The 20,971-nt window shown below is 48.2% G+C and overlaps 5 protein-coding genes and 1 non-coding gene across 7 annotated transcripts in view; 3 read left to right on the top strand and 3 right to left on the bottom strand.

Moving 5' to 3' along the window:
• Positions 1 to 9,386: 9,386 nt before the first annotated feature.
• On the bottom strand, positions 9,387 to 13,369 carry LOC9632711 (probable serine/threonine protein kinase IRE). Its single transcript, XM_024675055.1, has 16 exons — positions 12,862 to 13,369; positions 12,761 to 12,807; positions 12,511 to 12,690; positions 11,644 to 12,450; positions 11,419 to 11,591; positions 11,173 to 11,362; positions 11,019 to 11,111; positions 10,827 to 10,967; positions 10,688 to 10,780; positions 10,490 to 10,643; positions 10,325 to 10,410; positions 10,189 to 10,277; positions 10,030 to 10,138; positions 9,829 to 9,972; positions 9,703 to 9,777; positions 9,387 to 9,586 (listed from the first exon to the last, which is right to left on the bottom strand). The coding sequence occupies exons 1-16, from the start codon at positions 13,082 to 13,084 to the stop codon at positions 9,494 to 9,496; spliced, it is 2,697 nt and encodes an 898-aa protein (XP_024530823.1). The 5' UTR covers positions 13,085 to 13,369; the 3' UTR covers positions 9,387 to 9,493.
• A 259-nt stretch (positions 13,370 to 13,628) lies between these two features.
• On the top strand, positions 13,629 to 14,430 carry LOC9631973 (MORN repeat-containing protein 2). 2 transcript variants are annotated; one of them, XM_002970603.2, is made up of 6 exons: positions 13,629 to 13,660; positions 13,716 to 13,775; positions 13,841 to 13,915; positions 13,990 to 14,085; positions 14,136 to 14,215; positions 14,274 to 14,430. In XM_002970603.2, the coding sequence occupies exons 1-6, from the start codon at positions 13,636 to 13,638 to the stop codon at positions 14,415 to 14,417; spliced, it is 480 nt and encodes a 159-aa protein (XP_002970649.2). In that variant the 5' UTR covers positions 13,629 to 13,635; the 3' UTR covers positions 14,418 to 14,430. The 2 variants fall into 2 exon arrangements, with proteins under 2 accessions (XP_002970649.2, XP_024530824.1); XM_024675056.1 differs by lacking the exon at positions 13,629 to 13,660 and having other exon boundaries at positions 13,986 to 14,085.
• LOC9631972 (protein MAEA homolog) lies at positions 13,991 to 16,385 on the bottom strand. Its single transcript, XM_002970356.2, has 7 exons — positions 15,861 to 16,385; positions 15,609 to 15,812; positions 15,404 to 15,526; positions 15,169 to 15,354; positions 14,951 to 15,084; positions 14,699 to 14,885; positions 13,991 to 14,627 (listed from the first exon to the last, which is right to left on the bottom strand). Exons 1-7 carry the CDS (start codon positions 16,185 to 16,187, stop codon positions 14,529 to 14,531), a joined length of 1,260 nt encoding a protein of 419 aa, XP_002970402.2. The 5' UTR covers positions 16,188 to 16,385; the 3' UTR covers positions 13,991 to 14,528.
• LOC9631971 (polygalacturonase) lies at positions 16,313 to 18,170 on the bottom strand. Its single transcript, XM_024675109.1, has 8 exons — positions 18,027 to 18,170; positions 17,843 to 17,932; positions 17,608 to 17,778; positions 17,236 to 17,443; positions 17,099 to 17,180; positions 16,937 to 17,045; positions 16,722 to 16,838; positions 16,313 to 16,670 (listed from the first exon to the last, which is right to left on the bottom strand). Exons 1-8 carry the CDS (start codon positions 18,168 to 18,170, stop codon positions 16,446 to 16,448), a joined length of 1,146 nt encoding a protein of 381 aa, XP_024530877.1. The 3' UTR covers positions 16,313 to 16,445.
• Positions 18,171 to 19,918: 1,748 nt separating this feature from the next.
• TRNAM-CAU lies at positions 19,919 to 19,990 on the top strand. The gene has a single exon. It is a non-coding gene; the product is annotated as a tRNA-Met (tRNA).
• An 87-nt stretch (positions 19,991 to 20,077) lies between these two features.
• The window catches only part of LOC9631970 (probable cyclic nucleotide-gated ion channel 20, chloroplastic), a 2,760-nt gene continuing 1,866 nt past the window's right edge, over positions 20,078 to 20,971 (top strand). Inside the window, exons 1-4 of the mRNA XM_024675107.1 lie at positions 20,078 to 20,392; positions 20,455 to 20,640; positions 20,701 to 20,799; positions 20,869 to 20,966. Of these exons, the coding sequence (XP_024530875.1) occupies positions 20,165 to 20,392; positions 20,455 to 20,640; positions 20,701 to 20,799; positions 20,869 to 20,966 (611 nt within the window). The 5' untranslated portion in view covers positions 20,078 to 20,164. The remainder of the gene's footprint in view (positions 20,393 to 20,454; positions 20,641 to 20,700; positions 20,800 to 20,868; positions 20,967 to 20,971) is intronic.

Below are 20,971 nucleotides of genomic sequence, written 5' to 3'. Positions count from 1 at the left end.
TATGCAGCAGTGAACCATCTTGCATCATTAGTCTATCTTTCTATCAAACAGCATATACATTAGATAGAAAAGGTGCTCCAACTCCAGTGAGGAAATCCTCAACACTTGTATGGTAATTTTCTGGCCATGAAAGTAGGAGAATGGAGAGAGGCACTTGCTCCCAGGAAGTCATCCTTATCTTTTGCCAGCTTCGTGAGAGACCTTGGAGTTGAATAAAGTGGACCCTATTGACTACTGTGAGTCACAGCATTGGATCTAACCTTACAAGAATCTCATTACTTCTTATTCTTCCTCGCTAGGATTAGAGCTTGAGCTTCTTCTGAGAGGTTGTAGACCTCTCTTGGTCATCTTGTATTTCACTCGCTGCCTATTTGGGTGCTCACCTAGTCTGAAGTTATCCTCAACATTGTTGTTGTATTCATCATTTCTGTCGGGTTTGAATTTGAGCTCACCATACCACTTGATGATCTCTTCCACACCCCCCACCTGAAAATTGAAGAGATCCACGCATGCGTTCCCTAGCTAGGCCCAAATCTTGTCGAAGCCACCATTCTACGCCACCATCTTTGCAGCTTCTAGGTTCTCAACAAGTTCATCAAAAGTCTTTTGATCAAAATCTTCTTGACTAATCCTGTCATTGAATTCAACATCAGGCGAGCAGTCCGTGTCCAATCTATCCAACAACTTGGACTTGTTGAAACTTCTCAACACCAACTCCCACTCATGTGCCAGCATCTGGCATCAAACACCAGCGGCGCCTGCATCTCTAGCGATTCAGCACCGCCAAACAAGTCCCGCTCCACCCAAGAGACCATCTCCTACTGAAACTTTCTCGATCCTGGGCCATGCCCTCAAATCTCACAGGGTATCATGCCTAACCTCATGTACTTGATAAGATGTCAGCTAAACAATGGCATCTCCTATGGCTGCTGCTGATTCTGCTGCTGCTGGAGCTCTTCCTAGACTACTTTGATCGTTGTTGGCACCCTCTTGTAGCCGTGGACGCAAAGGTGAATGTTGGTGTGAGTGAGGTTGTCGTCCCAAATACCTTCGTAGTGCTCTTCATAGGATGTGGCCTTCTCCCAGATGATGGCCTCCATTGCGATTCTGCTGATACCCGACACTCTGCCTTGCTCGCACACATGACCGAATACACGCTAGATGCTATAGTCTAGCCTTCAAAGTGGCATGTCCACAACGGTGCAGAAGGCTGCGTAGTGCCATCGCCTCTGTCCTAGACAATCCATTACAGAGTCCACCAAGAAGTTGCCCCTCCTTTTCATGAGCAGCTGCGCCATACCCTAGCCCTACAAACTGATGCTAAATTTTCTTAGTTTTTAGAGTAAAGAACGTACTTAGAATATTCAGATGAAATTCTCTTTTGTTTTGCAATATATTTTCTTGCAAAATGTACAACAAGAAATAGTGGAAAGTTCCTTAAGTTTATTGCTGCTAGGCAATCATAGTGTTCCTTTTTTCTGGGAATGAAAATGGTGGCATCTGCTTTGGTATCTAGTGCAAAGTGCCTGGTAATCATGGCAGCAATAAATCTTGTATAATAATAAATTTGTGAGAGTTCAAATTATTAAAGCTAATAATAATCAAGGAGGACTTAGCATTGCATTGAATGAGGCCACAGAAAAATGCTATGTTGTGAGGTCAAAGAGGTTGGAATTGAAAGCAAAAACAAGCAATAACTCCTCATGCAATAGATGAGCTCTTTACTATTTTCAATTGGGTCTGCTTAGAGGAGTTTCATCAGTCTTGCAACTACAAGTGTGCCACTGTTTGTGTGTTTTACAACCTGAAAAGCCAAAAAGTTGTCGTATATAAACTAGTTGAAAGTCCCCATCCATAGTGTACTGAGATGACAAACAATCGGAACACTAGAGCAATACTAAATAGCTTAGCCTTGCCAAAACATGTAGAATGTTCTTGGTTCTAGCAAACCACAATGAAAACTTGAAACGGCCATTTTTTGCCGTGCCAAAACCACTCACTATAGAAGATTTTATAACGAAGTGTCGTGTGCAATCAACAAGGTTTGTAAACATTAGAAATAGGAGGAAATTTTATCTTCTTTCCTTTGGTGCTATTGCATGCGTTTTTGATGTATAGAAGAGTTGGCTCGACTGTGCTGAATCTCAAGTGTTTAATGTTCTCAAAGACCAAGGAGAATAAAGATTTTGACGAGAGCAAGGGATAGGGTTCATTAAAAAACTTAAGTGATCTTTTGCTACTTTTACTGCTTGACTTGCAATAAGTATAGTTCCTACTATATAATCATTATATTTATAGATATAATATCCTATATTTACATATATATTCTATGTACAAGCTCAAATTCACAGAAACTTTTTGTGTCTCATGAACTTTTTTATTTGTTGGTAAGAGGCTTGTAGTTTTGTCAATTGCCTTGGAATGATGCCACTAGAGATCCATCTCTCGATATCTTCTAATACACTTCTTCTTATCTCAACTTCTTGCTCAGAAATTTGCCCCTTCTTTTGCCCTTGCTTTTGCCCCTAGAGTGCCTGCTTTTGCCCTTGGAGTGTCGCCTGGAGTGCCTGGTTTTGCCCCTGAAGTGCTGCCTGGAGTGCCTGGTTTTGCTCCTGGAGCACCTCTGTGCAATGTGCACAAACATTCCGAAGCCTTTGCAACTTTATTACCTTTTGGTTGAGCTTTCTGACATTATCACCAAACATGCTTCTAGATGCACCAAGAAATAGTGCATCCAAGAAAATCAACGAGTGATAAAGATTGTCCGGATGAATCCCACTAACTAAAAAGTGCCAAAGTTGTTGATGTTGGGCCTTCTTGGCGTTGCTCTTACAACATTGAAAATAATCCTCAAGGGTCTCAATATTCTTGCTGTGCCCTTTCCCCATTGGGGCCACGGCCTAGACAATCATTCACTCAAGCACCCCCCATCACTTTCAGATCTTCTCTCATGATGGCATACATTCTAGCTTCTCCCCAGCTGATAACACTCCAAAAGTAGAGGGCCATGGTAGCAAAAACATGTCATTGCCATGTCTTTGCAATAAGAAAACAATGAAGTGTCTTAAGCATTTTGGATTGCAAGCTTGATGCTGCCTTGAAATCCCCCTTGAGGGCAAATGCAGTGACCAAGGAGTTCCATGACACTTCATCTCAGTGTTTTGGGATCATCCTAAACAGCTCCATGGCCTTGTCAAAATTCCCAGACATCGTCAACATTTGAATCATTGCATTCTAGAGCCAGATGGGCTTTTCCTCTGGTCCTCCCATCATTTCAAGCACTTGCTACAGATGTCCCTTTTGGGCATGTTCTGAGGCATTTATGATCCATGAGAGCAATGATCTCCCTATTCTGAATTGCTTCCCAGTGCTCTACATTTTCCTCCTTGATGCGGAAAAGAGAGAAAGAGAGCAAGCAAGGTTGAGCAAACAAAAGATCAAGGCCAAGCTCGAATCTTTAGGGCTCTTGCAGAGAAGCTGCGGCCGTTGCTTGCGTCCACCAGGTCAGGAAGAGGCTTCTTCATGCTCTCACAAGGAAGAAGCTGCAGCTGTTGCATGTGTCCACCAGGTTGAGAAGAAGCCCCAGGTTATGCTGATTGTAAGTTCCGGGAGTTCCCCTTGCAATGTTCTTGTTCTTGAGTGAGTGAAGTCTTCTGTTTGAAGGTACCTAGATCACGTACACGGTGTGGAATCTGTTTGTCCCGGCCAAGATATGAGCACGATCTTAGAGAGAATGCCGCCGCATGATATTTCGTCCTGGAACCAGCTACTTGGATGTTTCTATGATCTTGGAGAGCTGCAGCACGCCAAGATGATCTTTCTCACCCCAGCTCCCCAGCGCAATGTTCTCTCAATGATCCATGCCTAGAGATTGATTTGAGCTTCAGGTAACTTTAGATAGTTCTATCTGATTGTTGAAATTATAATCTGTCAGTTTACTCATGACATCTTGCAGGTGGAACTTGAGACTAGAATGCAAGCTGGTGGAGCGCGACTTCGTGCTTGTAATTCCTTTTCTACTTTCAGGAGAGCAACTGGCTGTGGTGGTTGAGGATTTATGAGTGGATCATGACAGTCGGAATTGCAGATATACAGTAAAGGAGGTGCATAGTTTTTTTTTTTGTTTTGGCTTGTCATCTCTCTTTGTTTGATATTTCAACTAGGCAAAGCAACTCTAGCAAAAGCAAAGCAAACACGATCACTGCATCAAGCGAACCAAGAGGGGATTCTGTTTGGTTGCAAGCTGTAAGTTGACAGTTTTTTTATTATAGCAGAAGGGGAAATTGACTCTCGCTGTGAGTGCAGCCTCACTTGTCGAGCACATTTTGGACACTGGAAAAGTTCCATCGTTGCAAAAGCAGCGCTGGAGAGGCTGCTCGACCAATCCAGGGCCAAGCTCGCGGAGTGACGACACTAAGCTTTCCTCGTCCAAGAAAATCCTTGAAATTTTTCCTCTCCCAGCTTGTGTTTCTCTCGCATCCTCCTTGATCTGTAGTGTCAGAAAGAAAATAATGGAACACAAGAAGGAGAGATGCTTGGCCCTTATGGCTTTTTTGCTATGATCTCCCTTTTGTTCTCGACCACTACTGCTGTTATGTGAGAAAAAAACTGCGAGTTGGTAGTGTACAAGCTTTTTTTGGGGTGATTCAAAGCCTCACGACTTGAGAAGAACTCAATCAAACTTCAATTTATATCCGATGATGTTGGGGACTCTTAAATCCCGCTAGTCTGGGTTGAACTTAATCATCATTTCAACATCATGAGTGCATGAGCCTCTCTAGAGACTGAAAAGAAAGAAAAAAGAAAAATTTCCTACAAGTTCATTGCATACGCTAGCCTTGGTATTTCCAATCATGTGTGAAGGGTTTTAGATTTAATGCTGCGACTCCTCCACACCATTAAACGCGGTCTGAGTATCTGTAGATTCTAAAAGAAAAATAACAGTTATCTGCCCATCAATTCTAGCATCTATCAATCATTATTGTTTGGAAAGGTATACACAACAATGAACCATCTTGCATCATTAGTCTATCTTTCTATCAAAACAGCATATACATTAGATAGAAAAGGTGCTCCAGCTCTAGCAAGGAAATCCTCAACACTTGCATAGTAGTTTTCCGGCCACAAAAGTAGGAGAATGGAGGGTGGCACTTGCTCCTAGGAAGTCGTCCTTGTCTTTTGCCAGCTTTGTGAGAGACCTTGGAGTTGAATAAAGTGAACCTTATTGACTGTTGTGAGTCACAGCATTGGATCTAACCTTATAAGAATCTCATTACTTCTTATTCTTGCTCGCTAGGATTAGAGGTTGAGCTTCTTCTGAGACATCGCAAACCTCTCTTGGTCATCTTGTATTTCACTTCCTGCTTATTTGGGTGCTCACCCAGGCTGAAGTCATCCTCAAGTTGTCTTTGTATCCATTGTTTCTGTCGGGTTTGAATATGAGCTCACCATACCACTTGATGATCTCCTCCACACCCCCACCTGAAAGTTGAAGAGATCCACGCACGTATTCGTCCAAATCTTGTTGAAGCCACCATTCTGCGCCACCATCTTTGCAGCTTCTAGGTCCTCAACAAGTTCATCATAAGTCTCTTGATCAAAATCCTCCTGACTAATCCCTTCATCGAATTCAACATCAGGTGAGCATTCCATGTCCATTCGCAACAATCTAACCAACAACTTGGACTTGTCGAAACTCCTCAACACCAACTCCCACTCATGTGCCAACATCCGCACATCAAACACCAGCAGCACCTGCATCTCCAGTGATCCAGCACTGCCGAATAGGTCCGCTCCATCCAAGAAACCATCTCTTGCCAAAACTTTCTCAATCCTGGGCCACGCCCTTGAATCTCATGGGGTATCATGTCTAACCTCATGTACTTGATCAGACGTCGGCTAAACAATGGCATCTTCTGTGGCTGCTGCTGTTTCTGCTGCTGCTGGAGCGACTGCTTCGATCATTGTTGGCACCCTCTTGTAGCCATCGATGCAAAAGTGAATGTTGGTGTAAGTGAGGTCGTCGTCCCAAATACCTTCATAGTGTCATAATACGTGGGCTTCTCGCAGACGATGGCCTCCATCATAATTCTGTTGATACCCATCACTCTGCCTTGCACGCACGGATGATCAAATACACACTAGATCCCTGTAATCTAGCCTTCAAAGTGCCATGTCCACAACAGTGTAGAAAGCCACGTAGTGCCATCGCCTCTGTCCCAAACAATCCATTACAGAGTCCACCAGGAAGTCACCCTTCCTTTTCATGAGCAGCTGCACCATACCAACTCCTAAACCTTATGTATATCCGAATATCATTAACTTTTTTTAGCTCTGATTCATTTAATTGATCGTTCAGATCGATGACAGGCCTCGCAATCACTTGCATTTCCTGTATAGGCCTCAGGCTTCAGGCTCCCAAGTCTGCAACAAGCTGAAGAATGTAAGCAAAAGCGTTAAAAACAATTCTCTCACAGCACGCATTTAACAGCTTTCTGCATTGACACTATAACTAAAATGCTCGGACAAACACCCCGCCGTTTTGTATAAAGAAAATTTGTGAACAAGGGCTTACTCAGTCCACACACCCAAAGTCAAACTTATGAAAGCACTACAGGCACACGAACGGCGTGTAATATTTTTGTCATAGAATATGCTCGGCTTTTACTTAGAAAATGGCTGCATCTTAAAAGATGCTTGCGGAACCAAGTGATGAAGTCGTCATGAGCTTCTTCAACACTCTTTACAGCAGATGCTTCCTTCACATCATAGCGGATGGTCCAGCCATGAGAGGTCCCTGGATAAATCTTGACCGAAATGTGTCTGTTTCCAAAGGTGCATTGATCAGCGAAGAGTAAATAGAGGCTACAGTAATCAAAGTTTACTTTCTCTGCTTTCTCAAGGAATCGCTTAACAGGGCAAGATTGATCGACTTCTGCTGCTAGAAATGCGATGGGTGGTTTACAAGCTGGAGAGGAACGTAATCAAAGTGAAATCAGAAAAATCACGACTGAAGAATGTGATTCACCAGCGAAAACAGGGTGACACAAGAAGACTGCGTTGCAATCCGAGCTTTCCTTGTCAATGGTGGTTGCAACCTTCGTTGTGGAGGCAGCAGCAGCAAATTCAGATTCGAGATGATCACAAGGCAGTCTTAGTTACCTCCCCAGCAGAACCTAGCGAACCCAATGGAAGTGATGCCCTTCGACTGGAGAATGCCAATGAGCTTTTTGGAACGTCCGCTTCAGCTGGATTAATTCCAAAGTCAGGAACAGCAATTTGTTCTTGAGAAGCTGTTTTTACTTCAGGTTTATGATTTGGAAGCCAGGTCGGCAGCCAGGGCGTTGCAGAAGTGTTTGCTGCCGCTACCTTTGTCCACAAGCTTCCTCAAGAATGTTAATCTTAGCCAAACACTTCCATAGATATAAATAAAGATCTGAAACACTGTTATTTATACATCTTTAACATCTTCCTAGCCATCTTCCTATCCATATCGTTTTAATTTCATGTTGCAAGTCACCAAGAAAATAAACGATAAATTAATGGAAAATGTTATATTTTTATTTAAATAATAATTTTGAATTTAAATAAAAAAGTCAATGAAAGTCAAAATAATGTATCCACTACTCGCTAGACGAAGAGCTGTAAATGGCGTAGGCAAAGAGGCCCAGCGCTAGAATGTAGGTGGCGCTGGCAGGGATGTGAGGTATCCACGAGTCCTCCCGCCCCAGTCGCCGCACCGCCGCCCACATGTCCCTCTCGCTCTCGGCGCTCGCGTCCCTGGCCACCGCCAGCGCCGCGCTCAACCCGTCCACCTCGTGCCGCAGCTGGAGGAGCTGCTCCTCCGCCTTGACCATCGCCTCCATGGATCCCGCCATGATCTCCTTCATCTGCTGCTCCAGCCCCGCCCTCGCCGCGTCCAGATCGATGGCGTGCCCGCCCTGCAGCTGGTCCTCGGCGATCTGCCGCTGCAGAAGCGCCACCTTCTCCATCCCGCGCTGCGAGTTCTCGCGCAGGAGCGCGATGCTGCGCCGGATGGCGTCCAGGCCGTGCTCGGACGAGCACATCTCCTCCGCCGCCGAGGCCTCTGCCACTGCCCTCTCCCTCTCCGCCTTAACGGCCCTCAGCTCCGTCTCGAGCTCCACCACCTTCCCCTCCAGTAGCTGGACGTGCCCCAGCAGCGATTTCTCCTGCTTCTCCAGCTGCCCCGAGCGCTCGATCGCCGCCTCGAGCGCGCGCTCCAGCTTAGACCTCTCCTCCCGAGACCGTCCCTCCTCCACCTTGAGCGCCTGGATGAGCTCCCGCGCCTCTCCCACCTCCTCCTTGGCCTTCATCACCATGCCGGAGAAGCGCTTGAGCTCCTTGCGCAGCGCGCCCTTGCACGACTGCAGCCCGTTGAGCTCGATCTTCTTGGCGATCTCCGAGATGAAGGACTGGTGCTGGAGGCGGTGGCCCAGGCTGTCGATCTCCTCCACCGCCACCGCCACCACCGCCTCGGCGTCCTCGGCGCGCTTGGAGCTCTCCTTCACCTTCTTGTCGCTCTCCACCAGCTGCGACTCGAGCGAGCCCTTGGCGTCGAGCAGCGTCAGCTTCTCCGACTCCACCTTGCGCTTCTCGTGCGTTAGCGCCTGGATCTTGCTCTCCCGTCCGGCCAGATCCACGCGGGACTCGTCCACTCGCCCCTCCAGCTCGAACTTCTCCTGCTCCAGGCTCAAGATCTTGTCCCCGATGGTGCGCAAATCGTCCTCGAGGGTGTTGACTCTCTCCGCGAGGCTGCGCTTGTCCTGCTGGAGCCCCGACACCTCCTTGGACAGCGCGCTGTTGAGCTCCGTCAAGCTCAGGATCTTCTCCTTTTGCTCCACCGCGAGGGAGACTCTCCGGGGCGGGCTGGCGAAGTGGTCGTGCTGCTTGAGGCTCTTCCTCTTGGAGCTGCTGGTGGCAATGGTGGAGGTGGAGTTGCTGGACCGGCTCCAGTCCCCATGGTAGGAATCTACCACGCCGGGCTTGGTCTTGGGCGGTGACTGGAGCGACGCCGCCGCGCGCATCTTGGCGGCATTGGTGGGCGACGATGTGGAAGCGCTGGTGCTAGTGCTGTAGCGCATCCGAGCACTGCTTCCTCCTCCTCCGGAATTAAACATCTGATGAGAACTGCGCGATTCCTTGGATCGATTCGATGGGTCCTCGCTGACAACATCCAGAGAGATTTCGGAGCGTTGCCGATCCCCTGCTCGTCTTCTTCTTCTTCACGGGATTCATTCACAGACTCGCAAGCCCGACGCGAACGACGAGACTTACCGATTGATGATGCGAACCGCCGCGTCTTAACTGTAAGAATGTCCCAGTCCCGTGACATTGCTAGAACTCCGTACCAACGAACACGTACGGTATGCCGTTCAAAAAACTTTTACGGAGGGAAAAATGTATTTACAATCGGCTACAAAAGAGGCTCTCTTCGTTTTTCGTTCGTTTTCCTCTCATTGTTTTCGGTTTCTCGTCATGGACTGGAAAGTCGGCCTCCCATTGACTCCATGCCGGTGCCGTTTTGCACCAATAAGTCGTAATTGATGGACGCGAGCTGCGAGAGGTTCTGAAAATTTGGTTTTTCCACCGCGGCAGTGAGATGGAGATGAGAGTTGGGTGAGAAAATGGAGTGGGGGATGGAAGAAAAATGGGAGAGAGAGAGAGAGGGAGAGTCTCGCATACCTTGAAAGAGAAGTTGCTAAATGTGACGTGGGAGAATGATTCAAACTCGGTGAGCTCATGGCAATCGTCATCGGCCTATAGCAATGGAAAGCTATAAGAAAGAGTGTAAAGATTTGCTTCGCTTACCTCGTCGCCAAGCTTGTTTTCAAACAAGTCCATGCTGCAGGTACTCCCGAATGAATCCTCTTCCTCGATGCTGTCCATGGACCTGGACCTCGAGTTGAAGTAACTGGTATCATGCTGGTCACTCGGGCATGGAACGAATGCTGCCTGTTATCACAGCGAAACGAAACGCCATTAGATTGAAGAGATTGCTTTCTCTTGTACCTTCTGTTGCGCAAGCATGTCCCATTTCACATCCTTGAAAAATGGATGCGCCTTCACCTCTCCGGCACCCCGGTAACCCAAGCGTCGTTTTGGATCATCGGTGAGGAGCCTGTGTAAGTTTCGTTTCTGAGATGGAGGTCTGGTGTATTGAGCTCATACCTGTTTATTAGATCATAGGCGTCATATGATACATCTTCCGGGACTCGCGGCCAGGAAATCTTCTTGTTAAGGATGTTGTCGAAGATGATCTGCAGAAAGAGCGTTATAATTGACAAAATGATTCCTCGGTAGGCACCTGAGGATGCTCGGCATTGAATGGAGGAACACCAGTGAGAAACTCGTACAAGATAATCCCAACAGACCACCAGTCGGCGGCATGGTCTACAATGAAAACAACAATCCGTAAGAAAAGTGCTATCAAAACAATACAATGAAAACGTGTCAGTAAGAAAAACGTTACCATGTTCAGTTCCCAGCAAAATCTCAGGGGCCAGGTAGTCAGGCGTCCCCACAGCTGATTTTAGCTGATTATGTTCCCTATCGTCATTCATAGCAATAGCAAGGTCGTCAGTGCTATTGATAAGACCCATTCTTGATAAACCGAAGTCGGTCAGCTGAAAGCACAATTTTAGTCACTTAAAAACCACCATTCACTTACTTTGATATGTCCATCGTGCGCAATCAGTATGTTCCCAGGCTTCAAGTCTCGGTGTACAACTCCTAAAGAGTGCAGATACTCTAGTGCCAGGACCTGTATATAACGTCACAACAAACTCAGGGTCTTTCTAACTACGTACGAGCTCAGCGATGTAAACGCGTGCCATGTCCTCCTCAAGGCATCCCATACTCATGAGCAATGAGTATAGATCGCCCCCGTTCAGGTACTCCATGACTAAGTAAAGGTTCTCGCTGCATGTGAAAGAATAGAAAAAACGGACCTACAAACCAAATGTTAGGCAGGGTTTGAGACGTCAAACTTGTGAACTTACCACAAATGGATTTCGAGCAGAGATGAGGATGTTGCGCTCGGCCTGAACACTCCGTACGGCATTTTTTCGTATCATGTCAGATTTTCGAAGAACCTGATTAAAGCGTAACAGATTTTTTTTTTTAAATCTACGAATATAAATGATAGCTCCAGACCTTGACAGCAAACAGATCACCAGTAGTCTTTTTTCTGGCCAAAAACACCCTCCCAAACGCGCCACGACTGATAGGCTTGATAATTTCGAAGTCCTCAATGCTGGTTCTGTGCTTACAAGGTAAAGGTGCAGGTTCCTTTGATACACAGTCATTATGCTCACAAGCTTTAGAAGCTTCCAAGTACTTTTGCCTGCAACAGCATTTTCAGTAGCTCCAACGAACGCTACATCAACACAACGAACTTACCTGACAAGAGATCTTATTCTCTCTCCATATGTAATTGCCGTCAAACCTTCGGCCTTACAATCATGAAGGATTTTTTCAACGTTCTGAGTGCAAACACTCAAATGTTCCAGAGCAGACTCGTCTAGGACGTTCACTCTTGCGACACATCTAGCAAGATATGCCAGTTCTTCAATCTGCGTGTAGAGAAGAAACTTTTATCACGAGCAAAGAAAATATAAATGTTACCTCGTAGACATCATCGGCTTCCTCCATGGAACCAGAGGAAAACGGAGACCGGGGAGTGTTATCGTCCGTTCGCTTAGGAGACAAACTGTCACCTTCTGCCTGGCTTTTCGGCGAGCAAGTCTCTACGACTTTTTCCAAAGTCTCAGCGAGTCTGTTTAACCTGTCATCGAACCCCAGCTTGTCATGATCGCACCGATCAGCAGCCGCGCATACACGCGAATGTCCTTCAAAGAAAAACGCTGGAACCCGTAATTCACATATCCGGCAAACAAGCCCGTTGCTTGACTGCTCGAGTTGACGAGAACCATCTTTCGCTGTGTTTTCATCTTGGTTTTTGTTGAGGACCCTGTCTTCAAGCTTTAACAACTTCAGTGTTGCCGGACAGGACCGCGAATCCTTTCCATCCGTTGCATCAGCGATGGTGTCGGACTTTGGATGTCTCGGAAACCTGTTCAGGCAGCCATCCTTGTTCAGACCGTTTTCGTTCCGGAACTGGAGCAAGCGAGTACAGCGTGTGAGGATGAAGAGAATGCGCGTGAAAAGCTGCTTCAGCAGACCATTTGACTGTTCTTGCCTCTTCTCATCGAGCGCCTGGACCACACGCTCACACTGCTGCTGAAAGTCGAAGGGCGTCATCGTAAGACATGCCCGGGCCACAGCCAGCAGCTCTTCGAAGTTTTTCTCTTCCCCGGGAGGCACGTCTCCTGTCCGCAGAATCTCCTTTAGCTCTAGCTCAAACGCCGCAAGCTCTGCATTTACTTCCTCCTTTGCCAAGTTGAATTTTTCACGTAAAGCTGAGATGATTTCCTGAAAAGGTGGTGTAATAAAGAAGAACAAAAAGAACAAAAAAAGAAAGTGCACACCAACCTCAACGTCGTTAAAGCTGTGAGGCCGCCAATACATGTTTGCGTGTAGATCTTTTGCCTCTACCTCAAAGCTCTTGTTGAGGCTTCGTAGCTTGGTCTTCTTTAAGCCGCTCGTAAGCTGTAGCAGCGCTTGAAACCTTGGAGAATCAGTATCCTTCCCAAAATCGGAGATGCGGGGACTCTATAAAACCGGAACATAGATTTTAGCTAATTTGGAACTTGAGAAAAAAAAAAAAGAAAGTAAGCCGTACCTCAAACCCTGTGGAAGAACACTGCTCATTCTTTCCGGCCGATGCTCCTATAGGGACAAAATAGAATTCGATATACCGAATTATACTTTACTTCGCCATACCTGGAGACAGTGATGCGATCGCCCGCGGCAGAGGAGAGGGCGAAATATTCTCATTCTCGGGAGGTGGAGATTGCTCCGACCTGAGTTTGAGAGGAGTCAGAGGCGAAGCTCGAGGCGGGGATTCATCATCCGGACCTTTGGGAGGAGCATCGATCCGATCACCGCTGGGAGTCGCGGATTCCTGGCTCTGCCTGACCAACTGCCGCATCAAACTACTGATCATTGCCGCCAAGAAGCCTCATTGAGCGAAGATTTCCATCAATCCCCCCCCCCCCGGCGACGCACGCAATCGCAATGAATCGCCGAGAGGCCAAAACAAGAAAAGCCCCAGCGCCGGCGCGAGCCCGATCGCGGCGAGGAATCCGTGCGGCAGAGGAGAAATCAATCCCTCCGCGGCGGCGCGGCTGGGGATCTGGGATTACCGCCGCCTCCTCTTGATCGATCTATGGCGCCATTGATCCCCAGAGACGAAAGAATCGCTCAGGGGCTCGCCGCCCCCGCCCGTTGAAACAGTGCACGTCATCACGCCCACCTCCTAGTTTAACCGCAGTGAGACCTAACCGGACGGCGACGTGGCGCGCTCCCGGCCGTTGGGGCCCATGGTCACAATACATCCGTGCCATCGGATCGCATTAAATTCGTTATCTTCGTTTTCAAAAATATTTACCATGGCGCCAAGCTAAGCTCATTCTTTTAGAATATTCTCTTTTTCCCCCTCGCTCACTTTGCCCTAACTCTATTCGAATTTTTAGGGCAGAGGGGACAGTTTCACAAATGGCGCCCAAGAAAGCAGCTCCTGGTAAAATGCTTCGATCTTCCCTCCATCCGCGCGTTTTGCTAATCCATGGCTCCAGCGCCCGTGGAGCCCGTGAAGAGCACTGGGAAGTTCTACTATCCTGGCGGCGGGACTTATGGTAAATTCTTGCTCAATTCTCGCAGTCCGCGATGATTGATTCGATCATCGATTGTTTCTTTGCAGAAGGAGATTGGATCTTGCAGCCGCCGCTGCCTCCAGTGCCTGGCGCGCCGCCGCCGGCCGATCCAGCCGCCGCAGGTATTCCCCCAATTCTCGACAAGGAAGAACTTTGGATGCTTTCTATAACTTCGATGTTTCTTCTTACAAGGTAGATAAACCCAAGCGACTTCGCGATGGGAAAGGCCACTACATCGATGGCAATTACTCCTACGAGGGAGAATGGAAGAACGATTTGATGCACGGCCCAGGTAGACGAGGCGAGAAAATTTATCAGAGTTAACAAGTAGATGACCAACAGGATCATTCAAGTATGCTAGCGGTGCCTCGTACGAAGGGACCTGGGAGAATGGCAAGTATCACGGCAATGGAACTTTCAAGGTAGAGTTCTTCGTCCACAAACTCTCTCTTTTCTCTGAGAACTCGCACTGGATCAAAGTGGCCAGATGGAAGATCCTACGCTGGTGAATGGCGAGAAAACCGGATGCACGGGATCGGATCTTACGTTGACAACGAAGGCCACACTTGGACTGGCCAGTTTTTCAATGGAGCTGGTCCGGGGCTCAATTGCGAGCTCACTTGATCGTCATGTTGGCTGCTTTTCCTGTCAATCGAGATTCGTTTTACAATCGTGACAGTTACCTGTGTTTTCAAGCAGTGTTTTCCTATAGTAGAGTACACTCTTGCGAGATTCTTACGAAATGTAGGCCTTGTGAACTTCGCTCATGCTGCAAACGTAGCCAGTCTTGGGGCACGTAATCTTCCCTTCGGCTCGGATCATTTCGTCCAAGGCCTGTGTGGACATGGAGTAAAGTTTTGACTTGTAGAAAAAGGAAGACGATGACACGAAAGTGATGAACGAACCTTTTTGCTGTAGACATAACCATTTGGTAGAACAAGTGGAGGATTGTCTTCGTCCATAAGTTCCTTGGTAATGTAGCACACGAGCTTTGAGTGAATGTGCTTTGCGTATGGAAGTGGCTCTGCGAGCTTGCGGATGTTTTCCTGTGACAAAGGGTCTTCCTTCGTGCAGCTTTCTTCGTAGCAAAATCTGGAAGGAACAAAGATTAGATCTTTAGAGAAAAGGCAGAAAGCGGATAGATATAGATCACTTACGGCGTCTTAAGCGCTGATAAACCGGCCTGCATATGTAAATGTAGAAGCGGCTCGTTGGTCATTCCGTAAAGCTTGTAGAATTCTTGCTTGAATTGCTCGACAAGGCTATCCCATTGACTGTCTTCGAAGAAAGCCTGCACAAGTTGAAATTACAAACGATGAGAAAGTTGGTCAAGGAAGCGGGATACGCTAGACGAAGGAAAAATACCACGCTAGACCTTATAGCCCGCACAATCGGTACTGCTCTTAAAAGCAAGCGTTGCCATAGCCTGCTGAAGCTCCTTTAGATTAGTGCTACCCCACGGAGACAAGAACTTGCGAGCGTAGATAATTGCGTCCATCATGCGTTCGCTTCGAACCAGTTCAATGAATTCCTGTAGTCTCAGTTTGAACTCAAGCTTGCTCTGTAAAGCAATCGCTGGTAAGTTGGTCAAAGAAGCAAGAATTGCATACCTTATACTTCTTTAGTTTGGACTTGTTCTCGATGCACCATGCCAAGGCCTCGGAACAGTCTTTTTTGCGGAGTGATTCGATAACTCGGTGCGCATCTACAAAAATATCGGCATCGCAAAGTTCCTGAAGATGAGTAGCTTCAGTATAGCCATAGCCAACTCCTTAATTTTCTCAGTCGCGATCTGAGAGAGTGAAGGGTTCTTACCTGGATGTTAGAAGATTCCGTGAGCAACTGGGCCGTGCTATAGTAGCAATTGCGAAGTAAGTAGTCGACAATGATCCTGTCGACCCGCAATTCATTCCATTTCTTCTGGCAATCTTTGTCCCCGTCGCGGAGCATCGTTAAGTGATCCATTCTCGCTCGGCATCTCTGGACCTGGACGTGCTCGAGCTTGTTGCTCTCATCCAGCTGCGAAGAAAGATCAGATCAATCCATCCAGACGAAACCAAAGCAAACCTTGCGTTTGAGGCCTTGGAGACGTGAGACGAGCGACGTAAGCTGCTCCACCGCCTCTTGTTTGGAGAGATTCTTATCCACAGCCACGGCGACCCCAGCGACCACGGCGTTCACCTCCTTCTCCACCATCCTGGTACTCGCCCGGAGCGATTTCTTGAGGTGCTCGTAGGGAACTCTCACGAGCTGGTGCTCCAACTTGAGAGATTCCAGGCTGCGATCGTTGCTGGCGCCCCGCGCCGCCGAAACCCCTGGATTCCCCCCGGCTGCGAACCCGTTGACGACAATCCTATCGCCCTCCATTCGCGACACCAAGCCACCACTGCGCATTCCCTGCCTGCCTGCTCACAGCTCGCAAGAAAATGGAATTCGCAAACCTAGTCTCGAAGAATTGGAACCCCCCTGACGATGGAGAAGCGCCACGCGCCGCCAGAGATGAGCAAAGCAGAGAGAGAGAGAGAGAGAGACGGAGCCTTCCCGAGATCCCCTCTTCAGGGATCAGCCAGACAGAATATGCCCTACCCCAAGGATCGCGACGCTAGAAGCATATTCCTTCCAGGCTCCGCACGAAGATAACCTAAATTCCGGTCACACGAGGCAGCTCGCTGGGACGACGCTGCCGGATGAAACACCGAACGCATTGGAGCAGCTTGCCGAGGCTTGAGCTCCCGAGCTCTGCGTGAGATTGATGTCGTGGAGGAGGAGATCAAGGCAGGGAAGCGAGGCACTGCAATCGAAGATCGTGGCGATGGCGGTCGCGGAGGTTCCCCGGATGTGAAGATACTCGACGCTCTTCACCTGGACGGCCGATCCCTGCGAAAGAATTGCAAGGATCGATGAAATATCGCGAAGAAAAAGCTCTACCTGTGGCGAGCAGGGGCGCAGCGCGTCGCAGTAATTCTGATCGATGATGATGGGATTCGCAACGCCGCTCATCGATACATTCTCGAATCGGATGTTGCTGGCGCTGCCGCGGCCTCCCTGCCGCGATCAAAATCGATATTTCAGCCCTGATCTATGCAATCGATCGATCGATCGATGGATCGGAGACGCCAAAATCCCCAAACCCTACATTTTACCTGCCATGTCTTGATCCTCAGCCCATTCATGGTTCCATTTATTTGCAGGCGATGCACAAGAACGCTGGAAACATAAGCTGCGCTTTCTCCCTTCCCAAGACTCCCAATGCTGCTAATAAATCTCGCTTATCAGTCACCAATACGTGATTAATCAGCACTAACCTGATGCCATGGCCAGGGCCACACTCGCAATCCCTGATCACGACATTGGACGACCCCGATCCAATCGACACACAATCATCGCCTGGGAAAAAAGGTGTGATTCGTACGAAGCCCTAAAAGACATTTTGCCGTACTACCTGTGCCAATGGCCGCGTGTTCTATTGTCACATTCATGGACGATTCGATGTGAATGCCGTCGGTGTTTGGACTATTTTGTGGATTCTCTATCCTTATTCTCGCGACGATCACGTCGTGGCATGACACGAACGCGACGTTCATCTGCTGGCTGTTTTGGATGCGAATGCCGCTCAAGTTTAGCCCCGTCGATCCAAACACCCACAATGCCTGCGCAAGGATACATATAAGATAATCTCTTGAAGTTTCGATCGAGAGCTTCGGGAGATCATAGAAAGGAGATTTACTGTTGGGGCATCTTCGTCGTTGCATCCCTGTGAATATATGATAGATATGTATATCAAGGATCTGAATTCGTATGACTAGAAACTTACAGGAGAAGGGTTATGTTTGCAAGAGATGTTCCACCACGTTTGACCCCGCCCATCAATCGTCCCGATTCCAGTGATGCTAAAACTCGTGAGCTTGACGATGGAGATCCACGAGTTCCTCTGCCCAGGCTCGTATTGATCCGGGCTCCCGGGAGCTACAATGGTTCCATCGATCTTGACAACCAAGTTAATTAGAATTTGGAGAGCCGTTAATCTGCTTGATGATTTGAGCAATCACCTGCATTGTCATGTTGGATTTGCATGGTCCTTTGAAAGATGCCGGCCAGATCAAGAAGGTGAATGACTGTGGGATGAGAAAAACGGAGTCCTCCACCAAGCAAGCAGCGTCCCAAGCATCTAGGAAGGCCTTTAATCCTCCTAATTTTCGTGACTAATCTCGTGCTGACTGAGGTTTGACTCACCTGAGTATCGTTTTGAATTCCATCTCCCCGGGCGTTGAATTGCCTGACATTGAATACGTTTGGTTCTCCGGAAGAAATCATATTTGTACGAGCGGAATCGAGACTCGGGAAGATCACAAAGATCGTGAGGAGAAACTCCCACATTCCCTCAAACGCATTGTTAATCTGCTCGAATTCTCGCGCATTTTAAACTCGCGAGCTTTTGGATTGTCCTCTGTTGGCATTTGGCCGCCGATTACATTACATTTTAATCGCGCGCTCGAGCTCGAGGGTGGCCGAGAATTGGATCTTCTCAGCAGCAACTTCTTCACGGAATGTCCGAGCTAGAAACATGACAAGAGGAAAAGGAAAAGATTCCTAAAGCACCATGGAAACATCCAGCGAATAAAAGTATGGAAGAATCCTTCTCGATCCGAATTTAAAGCCTTGACCTCTCGACCAAACCGCATTGACCTCTATGATTCCTTGAGAGGAACCAAACAAAAATTCTCACCACCTTTTCTTACTAGCGTAACTCATGAGATTATAACTCTTAATCGTACAAATCTTTCTCCTATAGTCACTTTCCTCCAACTACTTGCAAGAATTGAAACAATAAAAACAAGATGTGTGAATAGCGAGCGAGTGAAACCTACGTATACCAGCCTTGCTCATCAAGGAAAAGCGCTCATAAAGCTTCCACTAACGCGCCCATTGATCCTGCCACGATACTCTAAAGATTCCTCGTTCGATCGATCCCTCCCATCTGCCAATTCGTTAAAGCTTGGTCTTGTGCGAGCACTTGAAATCCTGGACGTTCCGGCTGGCCACGGAGATGGTCACATTGCAAACCGAGGTGGACGTAGCATGGCGCTTGATAACGTTGAGAACGTTAACCCGGCCCGAGACGACGGTCCGGGTGGAGATCGGGATGGAGCCCGAGGCCACGTCCGGCAAGAGATTGGAGTTTCCAACGATTTGCATCGCCTGGATGCTAACATCGGTGGGGAATTTCTCGCGGCCGCGCGCTCCAATCTCCCCTGCTGGGATCCTGGCGTTGCCAACCTCGTCGCCGTGGTACGTGATCACGCTGGTGGAGTTTGTGTACTTGAAGCTCGCCCGGTTTGGATTGTAGACCGACACCCACATCGTGAGGCCGAGCTCCAGCCGCGGGGACAAGAGATTGAGCGAGACGTTGAAGGATTGGAGCTGGACCGAGTCGATCGAGATGACGGGGCTCTTGGGCTTGAAGACGGTGAGCGCCAGGATGAGGAGGAGGATGCCAATCACCACCAGCACCGCCAGAGTGATCCCGCCGCACACCAGGCATTTCCTCCTCCGGCTGTAGCGCTTGCTCCTGCCATCGCTGGGCGGGCTGCTGTCGAGCTTGGAGTGGGGGCCGAATCCATTCCCATTCGTCGCCATGGATCCTAGGATCCTCTCGATCGATGAATGCGCGCTTGCTTTTTCGCCTGCTATTTTCTCGCGAGCTAATGTCTATCTATACGAGGGACGGGCATCGATCGATGGATGGAGAGGAGCAATGCGTTAATCTCTTTTTGTGTTACCTGGGCCGGCGAGAGGGAGGCAGCAGTGGCAGTTTTATAGCGGGCAGCAAAGACGCCATAGCCAGCGGCTGGGCAGAGGCTTCACACACTCTCTGTGTTGTACAGAGGAGGGAGGAGAGAGAGTGTGTGTGTCACTTTCCCATTTCTCTATTTGTCGTCCGGGCGCCACGTCAGCGCCGGATTTGTGCTACTCGCGGACCGCCAGATCATTTCTTTTTTCTCCTCGGGTGGGTGGGATGAAATAAATGATCGAGTTGCGGTTCTTGCGCGTTGGCAAGAATATGCTCGAGAATATTACCGTTTGACCGGGTTATGGATTAAGGCGATGCGTGATTAGTGTGTAGTATCAGAGTGGCGCAGCGGAAGCGTGTTGGGCCCATAACCCAAAGGTCGGAGGATCGAAACCTCTCTCTGATAAATATGCCCAGTGAAGGACAAGGCGGCTTGTACTTCTTTTTGTGAATTTCTTCTTCTGCGGGTAGGGCAAATGATTTTTTCTCCACGGCAGCAACAGGAACGCGGATTGGGAGCGAGGGAGCGGCGAAATCTCCAACTCGAGCGCGGGATTTTTCTCGGCCATTTCGCGCAGGCATGCCTCGGAACCGGGCCGATGGCGCTGGCGGCTCGTCGATGGAGCTGCATTTCTCGCAGGATTTTGGAATCGACGTGGAGGACGATGGGGAGGAGCTCGCCGGGAGGGAATTGGCCGTTCCAGGCGGCAGGCACGAGCATCTACTCAAGTCTGGATTGCTGGGGCGCTGCGATGATCCATTTTGCACGACCTGCCCTTCGTATATCGATTATTCGGCCGGCAGCCAGGTAGAGCAAGAAGAATTCTTTAGGCTTGATTTGATTGAGACTTAGCTGTGAAAGAATTCCAGATGAAAAAGAGTCGCAACCTTTTCAGCGAGGCTAAATCGGTAGCGCTCGGGATTGTCAAGTGGAGGCCAGCGATTTATAATCCCCACACCAAAGTCATCCAGAGATGGAATCAAGTGTTTGGAGTATGCTGTCTCATCGCCGTCTTTGTGGATCCTTTGTTCTTCTTTATATTTTCCGCCAAGCAGGTAATATCTATGCGAAGAAGCAAAAGCTTTATACTCATGCTTATCTTGTTCATTCTCTAGGGATACTTTTGCATTGTCTTCAACCAGGAGTTAGCCATTGGAGTGACTATTGTGAGGAGCATTTTTGATGGAATTTACTTTATACACATGCTTCTTCAGGTATCTTGTTCTTAGCTTTTTTCCTTTAATTTTCTCGATTGATAGAACACGCTGTTTAATGGATGGCAGTTCAGATTGGCGTACTTTGCGCTTGCTTCTCAAACATCTGGAACTGGTGTTTTGATTGACGATCCCAAAACTATTGCCTTGCATTATTTGCAAAGTTGGTTTA

This window comes from Selaginella moellendorffii, unplaced genomic scaffold, assembly GCF_000143415.4.
Source record: "Selaginella moellendorffii unplaced genomic scaffold, v1.0 SELMOscaffold_14, whole genome shotgun sequence".
NCBI lineage: Eukaryota > Viridiplantae > Streptophyta > Lycopodiopsida > Selaginellales > Selaginellaceae > Selaginella > Selaginella moellendorffii.
The sequence above is the reverse complement of the archived record's forward strand: the minus strand, read 5'-3'. Positions and strand labels throughout refer to the sequence as shown.

What these genes read in the sequence shown, in the direction of transcription:
- LOC9632711 (XM_024675055.1), bottom strand. Translation starts at nt 13,084, where the DNA reads ATGATCAGTAGTTTGATGCGGCAGTTGGTCAGGCAGAGCCAGGAATCC. An exon ending in AAGCCGATGATGTCTACGAG is followed by an intron (nt 11,592 to 11,643) that starts GTAACATTTATA and finishes CTCTACACGCAG; the next exon opens with ATTGAAGAACTGGCATATCT. An exon ending in TTTGCTGGGAACTGAACATG is followed by an intron (nt 10,411 to 10,489) that starts GTAACGTTTTTC and finishes TTTTCATTGTAG; the next exon opens with ACCATGCCGCCGACTGGTGG.
- LOC9631972 (XM_002970356.2), bottom strand. Translation starts at nt 16,187, where the DNA reads ATGCGCAGTGGTGGCTTGGTGTCGCGAATGGAGGGCGATAGGATTGTC. An exon ending in CGGAATCTTCTAACATCCAG is followed by an intron (nt 15,527 to 15,608) that starts GTAAGAACCCTT and finishes ACTCATCTTCAG; the next exon opens with GAACTTTGCGATGCCGATAT. An exon ending in CCGATTGTGCGGGCTATAAG is followed by an intron (nt 15,085 to 15,168) that starts GTCTAGCGTGGT and finishes CAACTTGTGCAG; the next exon opens with GCTTTCTTCGAAGACAGTCA.
- LOC9631973 (XM_002970603.2), top strand. Translation starts at nt 13,636, where the DNA reads ATGGCGCCCAAGAAAGCAGCTCCTG. An exon ending in GCCCAAGAAAGCAGCTCCTG is followed by an intron (nt 13,661 to 13,715) that starts GTAAAATGCTTC and finishes CCATGGCTCCAG; the next exon opens with CGCCCGTGGAGCCCGTGAAG. An exon ending in CGATTTGATGCACGGCCCAG is followed by an intron (nt 14,086 to 14,135) that starts GTAGACGAGGCG and finishes GATGACCAACAG; the next exon opens with GATCATTCAAGTATGCTAGC.
- LOC9631971 (XM_024675109.1), bottom strand. Translation starts at nt 18,170, where the DNA reads ATGTGGGAGTTTCTCCTCACGATCTTTGTGATCTTCCCGAGTCTCGAT. An exon ending in GAATTCAAAACGATACTCAG is followed by an intron (nt 17,933 to 18,026) that starts GTGAGTCAAACC and finishes TGCTTGGTGGAG; the next exon opens with GACTCCGTTTTTCTCATCCC. An exon ending in GCAAACATAACCCTTCTCCT is followed by an intron (nt 17,444 to 17,607) that starts GTAAGTTTCTAG and finishes ATCCTTGCGCAG; the next exon opens with GCATTGTGGGTGTTTGGATC.